This window comes from Arachis ipaensis, chromosome B5, assembly GCF_059453495.1.
Source record: "Arachis ipaensis isolate K30076 ecotype BB chromosome B5, ASM5945349v1, whole genome shotgun sequence".
NCBI classification, from domain to species: Eukaryota; Viridiplantae; Streptophyta; class Magnoliopsida; order Fabales; family Fabaceae; genus Arachis; species Arachis ipaensis.
This window is the reverse complement of record NC_142440.1, coordinates 154,714,245-154,725,088: the sequence shown is the minus strand read 5'-3', so window position 1 is coordinate 154,725,088 and position 10,844 is coordinate 154,714,245. Positions and strand designations below refer to the sequence as shown.

General features: G+C 30.4%; 1 protein-coding gene across 1 annotated transcript; it reads right to left on the bottom strand.

Annotated features, from left to right (window-relative positions):
- Positions 1-6,484: 6,484 nt before the first annotated feature.
- On the bottom strand, positions 6,485-8,717 carry LOC107644645 (uncharacterized). Its single transcript, XM_016348545.3, has one exon. The coding sequence runs from the start codon at positions 8,447-8,449 to the stop codon at positions 6,680-6,682; it is 1,770 nt and encodes a 589-aa protein (XP_016204031.1). The 5' UTR covers positions 8,450-8,717; the 3' UTR covers positions 6,485-6,679.
- Between the last annotated feature and the right edge of the window lie 2,127 nt (positions 8,718-10,844).

Here is a 10,844-nt window from a genome sequence, read left to right as displayed (position 1 = left end):
GCTAGCCGGCGTTCCAAGTCTTGCATTCTATGGCGCAGCTTTTGCATTATTCTGGCGAGGTTGTCGCCAGTCCCCCCGAAGGGGCGTCTCTCGTGAGACTGTGTTGCGTTCCTCGGAGGTGACCTTGGATGTTGCCGGGTTTCTGTCGCGGCGGCATCCCCTCCGGGCTCGGGCTCGCAGCCTGTCCCAGTTTGGACTAGCACGAAGTCCATGGACGAGGTCCCCACAGACGGCGCCAATGTTCGGTAGGTTGGGTACCGGACGGATCGGGTTGGTATACTGGTTGGTAATGGGGGTCTCGCCTCGTCGTGAACTGCCGATCTGGTGTAGGCGGGGTCTCGAGCACTTCTTGTAGAGAGGGGGGGTGTCACCTGCAAAGACACTCCGACGCTCTAGTGAGTAATGTGCAGGCAAAAAGGGGGGAGAGTGATGTGTAACGTACCTTGGAGGAAGGGTAAAATTTTCCCCTTATATACTGTGTCAGAGGTGGGCCCTACAAGGACAGGCCCACTTTTTCCGAGACATTCTCCCACAGCTGTAAGTGAGCTGTCTGGGACGCATGTCCGGGTCGGTTGTGGGGCGCCTCACCCTTGATCGTCCGGGTCGGGCCGACCCGTGGAGGGTTTGGGCCAGGTCATAACAAATCGTATTTAGAGAATTAAAGTTCAAAAACAGTGTTCGGGAAAATATAAATTTTTTTATTTTATTTCTAAAAAAAAAATTCCATTTTAGGTTTGATTTGATTTGGTTTGGTTCGATTTATTTTATTAAATAGGTTAATTTTAAATTTTTTAAAAAGTCTATTAGTTAAAAAATATTTGGTCATAAGCTTTAAAAAAATCTGCGATACTCATTAGGTCGACTCGTCAAAATATTTTTTGTAATTTTTTTTTAGTTTCACTTATATTAAACACAAAATAAAACAAAAAAAAAATCAATAATCAAGACTAGTTAAGGTTGTAGTTTTTTTGTTAAAAGAAAAAATTTATGAATTGTAAATATGGTTATGATATGTGACTAATGATTAATATATAAATAAATTATTCTTTACAAATTATGAATTATAAATTTTAGAATGTATTTAATGTCAATTTATATTTTTTAAGTGTATTGTTTTGAGTTTTAATTCATAAAATAGGCTTTTCAAATAAATTTGTGGGCTTGTCGGCGTTAAACAAGCCAGACTCAAGCCTGAGAAAAAAACTATGAGAAATAATAGATCTAGGTTTGGGCCAGATTCGTTAAAATTAAAATTTGATTCGGTTCGACCAATTTCTAACCCTAATCACAATCGGACAGTCATGAAAAACAATAGACATGAACTAAAAGTATTATTTAAATCTAAAATATTATCATTTAAATTAAATTCTAAATAATTATTTTATCGTATCAATTATATTTTTATAGGAACATAAAGATTATGAAATCATTACATAATTTTATAATATACTTAATATGTGTTTGAAAAGTAATCTTTATTAACATATTTATATTTATTTTAAATTATATTTAAATGAACGAATTAATTGTGTGATACTATGGAATATAAATATATATTATACTCTTTTAATTTTTGAATCTTTAGTTGTTATAAATACAAATACAATTTTATTTCTCTTTCTAGTATTATTCTTATATTTTTATGTATATATGAACAACAATATATTATTTTAATATTTTTAATATTTCCTGTAAAGTTCTTTTGCAAAGAAAATGTACATTGCAATTAAAAGAAAAACTACAAAACAACATTAGCATAATAAGTGGTTACATCTGTTATTTGTTTTACAAATGAAAACAAAACAGTTATTATGCCTAATTTGAATTTGACCAAAAATCTATGTTAAAAAAATATTAAAAATTAGATTAAAACTTGAAAAACACAAAAACATATAATGTCAATGATAATACTCACTCTTTTGTGTTTGTGTGTCTTTTTTTTTAAGATAAAATACTCTTTTTTGTTAAAATATAAAATAATTTTAAATTATTTGATCTAATTTTAAAAATATATTAATAAATATTATATTATATACAAATATTTTTTAAATCAATTGAAACATTTGAATCAATTACATGAGACTTTGAGACCTGTGAGGCTAGCTATTAATAGAGAGGATAGAGTAGTGTAAAAATATGATAGACTAGATGTTTTCTCGACTAACTCTTTTGTGCAGCAGGAGGCACAACTTTCAGAGGATGTAACCAGTTACAGCTTTATTAAGACTATCTGAAAAGGTCTCGTTCCACTTATAGTAGAGCCGTTTGCTTGGTTTGTCTTGATAGGGAAGGTGAATACTAAGGAAATGCTAAGTCGGCTAGGGATTATTAGTCAGGAGAATAAGAGTTGTGTTTTATGTAACAAGGATGTTAAGTAGGTCTATCATTTGTTTTTGGGTTGTGATTTTGCCTGGCAGGTGTGGTGTGCGTGGATATCTGTGAGTGGCCGTCTATGGTCGGCTCCGGGTTCGATGAAGGCTCACTTTCTAAGTTGGACAGAAGAGCCGCGTAGAAAAGAGGGCCGAAAACATTCATTAAAGCGATCATATGAAACATTTGGTTGAATTCAAGATAAAAGCAAAGATGTTGAAGAAATCATCAACATGACTGTGCTTAGCTACCATGAGTGGAGAGGTGTGCATCTCTAATGTTATTGATGGTTTTGTCGGAAATGACATAGGAGCTTCTTCTTTGTGATTGTCTTTCTTCCTTGAAGTGTTTTTGTTTGGACGACTGTCTGTATTGCTCCAGTTTGTTGTGTCGAGCTCTTTTGTTTTCAAAACAAAAATATTTTTTAAAAATCCACATGAATGAAGCTTAAAACTAATTAGATAACTAGAATAATACATTTGCTGTGGCCAATTTGAAAACAAAAAGCAGCATGAAAATATCAGTTTTTACACTAAAATATCAATCTATAAAGTTATATTTCGTTTAGAACATTTTGCTATTATATTGCGTAATGAAGATGGCATGATAAGTTTCATTCATGAAGTATTAGTATTAAGGCTGAAAGAGAACAAGATGAACTGCTACTATTTAAGTGTAGAATTAGACGAAAGATACAATTTTAAATAAATTTTTTATTGTGCCAATTTTGTTTCTTGTCATACAATTTTGTAGTCATTTAGTAAAGGGCAATCAGGATCCACTGCTGGATGATTTTTTTTATTTAATAATTTTTCTTTTAAATAATTTAATATATTTAATTGAATTATCTAACGATTTGCAATGTAATTTTCATGTGAAAATGTCTTTATAATAATATTCTTCTTTTAGTAAATGTTTGGTTTTGAAATTCAAAAATTGTGTATTCCTTTTTTAAAGTAATCATTGTTAATTAATGTTAACACATTTTATTTACTTTGAACTATATTTGAATCAACAAATCAGTTCTTCTGCTATCATAGTTGATATATTATACTCTTTTAATTTTTGAATCTTTAGTTGTTAGTTTGTTACAAATATAAATACAATTCTATTTTTCTTCTAATTGCGTTCATATTATTTTTAATTTTTTTTTTTTGCATATATAAATAACAAATGTCAATAAAATCTAGCTATCTCCTGAAAAGCTCTTGCGAAAAAAATGTATTCTTAGCGGTTACCTTTGCTTTACAAATGAAAACAAAGTACTTATTATGCCTAATTAAATTTGGCCAAAAATCTGTTTAAGAAATATTAAAAACTAGATTTAAAATTTACTCGACGCAAAAAAAATACAATATAACTGAGAATATTCCCTTCAGTCCCTTGTGTTAAAAGATAAAGCAATTTTAAATTATTTAATATAATATTTTTAATAGAATTATTTAGTTTAATTTAAAAATATATTAATAAATACTATATTATATACAAATACTCTATCCATGGTCACCAAAAAAAAAAAAATACTCTATCCATGTGAATTAAATTTGATATTTTATTATTGTAAAATAATTTTACACGTGTATTCAATTATATAATATCACATCTTTTTTTATTAACTATAAAAATAATAGTAATAAAAAAATAGATATAATTAGATGACGGTATAAAATATTTTACATTGCATTAAAATTAAACTCATTTTTATATCATAGATTTTATCTTGCTCCATAACTTGCTGTGATTGGAATCCCTGGAATTGAGTTTTCAAATATGTATTCTATTGGTTGACATTCTACTTTAAGTGTAAGTTCTGTTGATTCTTCCAATAGAAATTCAAAATTGAAATCTAATTTTGCTGGCTCCTCTGCTTGTTTTGCATTGTTGTTGAACTCTGGAATTCTTGTTTCTACATTCTCGAATGTTGTATCTTCATATTCAGAATTCAGATTTTGTAATTGTAGATATGTGATTAATAACTTTTCTGCTTGGAGATTTGGTGAATTGTTGTTAAATAGTTAAAAATCTGCCTCTAAAATGGCATGAATGTTTGGATTTAGATTGTCTCCTCATGAATTTAGTCTTGATTTGGCTTGAATCTAGAGATTGGTTGCTGTTGGATTTGTTAATTATCGGTCAAGGTTGCACAAATTTTGGCACAAGTTACTTTAATATCTTCAAGTAACTGTGTCCGTTTTTGATAATTTGAATTCAAACATTGTAAATTAGTTTGAATCTGATCCCAAGTTGAGTTTGGTGAATCACGATAGAAATTTGGCAAGGTGTTCAATAAAAACACCATTTGATACGAATTTGTATCAAGAATAGAGAGAATTAGAGATATTGAGAAAGAATATATAAGAGTCCCTAAAATTAAGATCAAAGAGAAAAAATAGAATTTCTTATTATATCATGGATATTTCACATTATTACATCATACTCTTATTTATAGTATAATTCTCTAATTGGATTAGCCCAATACTAATCCTATCATAACCCACATGGATAAAGCTTAATTAAAACGAAATAGATGACTGGCATAACACAATGCATAACCTTCTCAAGAATGAGATTCTTGCTTTGCTGTGGCTAATTTGAAAAACAAAAAAGCAACATAGAAGTATCAGTTTCTACACTAGAACATCATTTCCTCAATTCAAATAATGAACTAAGAAGTTATATTCAAACAATTTTCTCTTGAAAAGCATGATCTCCTTTTGATTTAATCCTTTGTTGATCATTTCATCCAAGATATAAATAGCCTTATTAATCCTTTTGATCTTGCACCTCCCATGGATTAACAAAATATATTATAGTATATAGTTATTCCCACTCAATATAGAAGACGAAGCCATCAACATCTAGAATATCATGTCTATTATACATTGAGCTTGAACTTATCTAAGATACATTTTTATTATATATATTTGGTTTTGGTTGAAATACATGCATTTCATATTTTTGACCAATTTCTAGAAGCTAAAGGTTTCGTGACAGATTCGGACACAATGTGAAATAAAAAAATAGAGAAAAGGACAAATAGATCCCTAACCTTTTGACTCGCGGACATTTTCGTCCCTGACCATTGAAAAATACTTTTAAGTCTCCGACCTTCACAAAATTTGGACGGATCAGTCCCTGATGGAGGCATTTGGATGGAGGGACTGATCCGTCCAAGTTTTGTGAAGGTTAGGGACTTAAAAGTATTTTTCAATGGTCAGGGACAAAAATGTCTGCAGGACAAAAAGTTAGGGACTTATTTATCTTTTTCTCAAAAAATATTTGCAACAAATCGTTTTCAGCGACAATAAAATTAATACTATATGAAGGTTTATGGCTAATCCCCAATTATATATAAATTGATTCTAACATTTGTAAACTTTATGCACCACCAACCTTATTAGAAGTTGGGGTCGAATTACTTTTTCTAGCAATTGAATAGTCAAGCCTAACACTTTAATTCTCTGGATTTATAAATAAATATTGAAACAAAAATTATAGCTACTTATAAATTTGATAATTTCCTTGTTCATCACTTTAAAATTGGTAGTTTGATGTCTGGTTGACCAAACCGATGCAACTTTTGATTTTGGGACTTTGATCGAATTATATAATTTGACCATCAAAATTTAACATATAATATAAAAATTTTAAAAGGTTTATCTGCCAAAAAGTTATAGTTCAAATGGCATAATTTTTCCATACTCAATTAAGAGGTTTCGAGTTCGAATCTCCTATCTTTAGTAATAAATAAATAAATAAATAAAATTTGAGGATACCGAAACTTATTAGGAATTTTTTGGTTAAAAATGAATCAAAATGCCCTATTATTAGCCTTAACTTAAATAACGAAATTTTTAACAGTTTAAATAAGTTTTTACTCCTTGTAAAATACATATTTATTTTCTTGTAATATTTTCTACGGTTTTGGTTTTTAATGTTTTTAAATGAAAAAATTAAATGAAAATAATATATGTTAAATTATAAAGTAATTTTAAATTATTTAATATAATATCTTTTAATAGAATTATTTAATCTAAATTTAAAAATATATTAATAAATACTATATTAAATATAAATATTCTTATATCATAAAATTTTACCTTGTTCCGTAAAATTCCATATGAATGAAGTTTATAACTAAACATATGATTAGAGTAACGTAATGCATAACCTTCTCAAGAAGGAAAATTTTGATCTGTGGCCAATTTGAAAACAAAAAGCAGCATGGAAGTATCAGTTTCTGCACAAACATCAAATCCTCGATTCAAATAAAGATCAAATAAAGAACTAAGAGGTTATATTGATATATTCAAACAATTTTCTGCACAAATTCTTGAAAAGCATTCTCTCCTTTGTGCGTAGAGAGGTAGTCTACAAGCAATTCCATGGTTGTAGCATGTGCTGCAAAACCTTTGTCTTTCATAATCTGAAAATATTTAATTGACTTCAGAACAGCATTTCGTCGTAGTAATCCTTGGATGAAGACGTTATATGTGCAGCTATCTGGCAAGCAGCCATGCTCTTCCATATTCATCAGCATTTCTTCAGCATCAATCAGAAGTCCTTCCCCACATAGACCTTGGATCATTATTGTATAAGTATATAGATCAGGTTTCAAGCCTTTTGCTGGCAGACAAGAGAAGAGTTCTCGTGCATCATTTAGTTTTCCAGCATGGCACATCTCACGGAGCACCACACTGTAAGTTTCAATATTAAGATCCAAATTACTCTTCTCCATTTCTCTAAATAATGATATTGCATCAGAAAACAAATGACATTTGAATAGGCCATCCAATATAATGGCACAGCTTGATAGATTAGGATATTGACCAAATTTGTGCATTGTAAAAAACAATTCTTTAGCAGCTAACGGTTTACCCGCTTTGCAAAATCCATAGATAAGAGTATTCCAAGTCACAACATCCAGATTTAAACCTTTATTGATCATTTCACCCAAGAGATAAATAGCCTTATTAATCCGTTTCATCTTGCACCAACCATGGATTAATGAAGTATAAGTGCAGACGTTTGGTACGCATCCCTTGTGAACCATCAAATCAAATACTTTCATGGCTTCCTCCATTTGATTTTGGAAACAATAACCAGCAATCATTGAGTTATAGGTGACAACAGTAGGCTCCTCTCCCATTCGAACCATTTGACCAAGTATGGCTCTAGCACTCGAAATCTTTCCCTCTTTACAAAGAGCATCCATTAAAATAGTAAAAGTATGCGTATCCGGCATAACTCCCTTTTGTTTTCTCTCGCTCAGTAAAGACGCAGCCTCCTGCCATCTGCTGAAAGTACACAGTCCTTGAATCAAGCGATTGTAAGTGATAGTATCGGGTTGTATACCTTTTGTTGTCATTTCGGAGAATAGACTCAAAGCCTCAGATACCAGCCCATCCTTGCAAAGACTATCCACAATTGTGTTATAATCCATAACATCAAAACTTGGTTTGCAGTTTCTTGTTTCCGTCTTCCTTAGAATGGCAATGGCAGCAGGGGTGTTGCCCATCTTGCACAATCCATTTATAATTGCTCCAAACGTGTGGGAGTCGGGTTGATATCCCAAGTAATCCATGTGGTCAAGAAACCAAAGAGCATAATCCACATTGCCTTCAATGCAAAGACCATTAACAATGGTGTTAAATGTGACCACATCGGGCTCCAAGCCGATTTTGAACATCATCCCCACGACAGAGAAGGCAAAGGGAGTGTGATTCAAACGGCACAGACAGTTGACAACAATATTGAGCGTAATGATATCAGATTTGAGTCGTAAGGAGAACAAGTGTTTGATTAAGGAAATGGCAGCTGTGTAATGCTTCATCTTAACAATAGAGCTAAACAAAAGGTTAAAGTCCTTGACAGATGGCAAAGAGTTCATGGAAAGCATTTTGTCAAACAGATGCAGAGCAGAATCAAGGTTCTGGAGATTCCTAATAGAATTTACGAGATGGGGTCTGTCCTTGATGGCATCAAGAAAGGGATTGGGATGAGAAAGAGTACCAAATTGAGATTGAGATTGCTGCAGAAAGAAGCGCAGAGAAGCTCTTGTTGATGAACGCAACATCATTGATGAGTGAAGAACGCGGTGCGAAGAACACCCTAGAGTTCCGCAAAACTCACATTGCAATATTCTAGGTTAGCACTAAAATATGTAATAAATCTTTTCCCTTCTTTGTTAACTGAACCATCCGAAATGAATTTTTATGAAGAGATGAATCAGAGAATACCATCGTATAAGCATTTTCGAAAAGATCCCAAATTTTTTTTTACTCGAGAACCAAAGAGTACTCGTAGTAAAGAGAAGATTCTATGACACCTCTTTCAAAAGGGATTAGGATGTCAAAATCTTCATCAACTAGGGAAAAGAGATATTTATGAAAGAATTCTAAGCCAAATTTAGTGTCAATGCTCTTCCACTTTTGGGCCCGAAATAAGGGGTGAAAGTGGGCCGGGTTACGGACGGGTTCGCTGTTTTAGTTTAATTCGATTTGGTTTGTTTTATCAAATATGTTAGGTTTAAATTTTTTAGTAAGTCTATTAGTTAAAAAAAATTAGATCATAAATTTTAAAAAAAGTCTATAAAATTTGTTGGGTTATCTCGTCAAAATGTTTTTTGTAAATCATTTTTTTAGTTTAATTTATATTAAACACAAAATAAAACAGAAAAAAATCAATAATCAAAACTAGTTAAGATGATAGTATTTTTGTTAAAAAAAATTTATGAATTATAAATATAGTTATGATATGTGACTAATGATTAATATATAAATGAATTATTCTTCATAAATTATGAATTATAAATTTTTGAATAAATTTAATGTCAATTTATATTTTTTAAGTGTATTATTTTAAGTTTTTATTCATCAAATAGATTTTTTAAATAGATTCGTGGGCTTGTTAACGTTAAACACATCAGACTTGAATCTAAAAAAAATTCTATGAAAGATAATAGGCCTAGACTTGGATCATCTATTTTTAACATAGGTCAATGTCAAAACGACTCGACTCGACCCATTTCTTACCCTAGTCGCAACCGAACAGTCACAAAAGACATAAACCTAAAGTATTATTTAAACTTAGAATATTATAATTTAAATTAAATTCTAAATAATTATTTTATCGTATCAATTATATTTTTATAGGAACATAAATATTATATAAAATTATTACATAATTTTATAATATACTTAATATGTGTTTGAAAAGTAATCTTTATTAACATATTTATATTTACTTTAAGCTATATTTAAATGAACGAATTAGTTGTGTCATAGGTAATATCATAATTGATATATTATACGCTTTTAATTTTTGGACCTTTAGTTGTTACAAATACAAATACAATTTTATTTTTCTTTCTAGTATTATTTTTATATTTTTATGTATATATTAATAACAATATATTATTTTTAATATTTTTAATATCTCCTGTAAAGGTTTTTGCAAAGAAAAAAAAAAGCATTAGCATAATAAATGGTTACTTTTGTTATTTGTTTTGCAAATGGAAACAAAGCAGTTATTATGCTTAATTTTTTTTTTTTGGTGACAGTTATTATGCTTAATTTGAACTTTGACCAAAAATCTATGCTAAAAAAATATTAAAAAGAATTAATCTCCATGTACAAGTATTTTTACTATACAAATTTTACAAGTCCTTAATATTCTTTATCCCTAAAACGCGCCTCTTATGGCATGTATGTTTCACACGCTTCCTTAATAGATTTTTCAATTAATCAACGCGTGAATATATAACTTCCTTTTTCGAAAGGATTTCGTTTCCTTTTTTGAATTTCTTCTGTGTTTTCTTGCCTTCTCTCTTCGATCTCTTTCGTACGTTTTTTTTCCCTTCTCCTTCACCGTTTACGTAAGTTTCTCTCTCTGCTCTCTTTCTTTGTTTTTCTCGTTTTCCATTATTTCTGAAATCAAGCTCTGAAACTGTTTTGAAGATAATGGATGATTCAACTTCGGATTGTCAGCTGAACCAGAGCGAAGTGGATTTTGAATTTGAATCCAATGAAGTTCCTAAGGTGTGGTTTAGTTCCAGTTAATAATTGAATCTGAATTTAAATACAGTTAGTAGTTTATGATTGTGTAGCTGAATAATGTGTGAACCTTGTCTGTGAAATTTGCTGTTCATTATTTCTTGTTTGAATTAAATCTAATATACTAGTTCTAATGAATTTTCTGCATTTTATATCAGACGTTCGGGTGTAAATCAAGAATATTTTAGTGTATTTCAGAAAAGTTTGGGTGTATTTATAGTTTATGACTTTTCATCTCACTGAGGGTGAATTGTCTTATTGTTTTAGTTGATTTGTTTTAGTTTCTGTTTAATGATGATTCATGAATCTGATTTTTGTTATTTTTGACGATGATTTTATAGTTGTATTTGCATTCTATAGTTTATGCTTGTGTTTAATATGGTGTATTTTTGGTGTATTTTGCAGCTCCTCTGTGGTGTT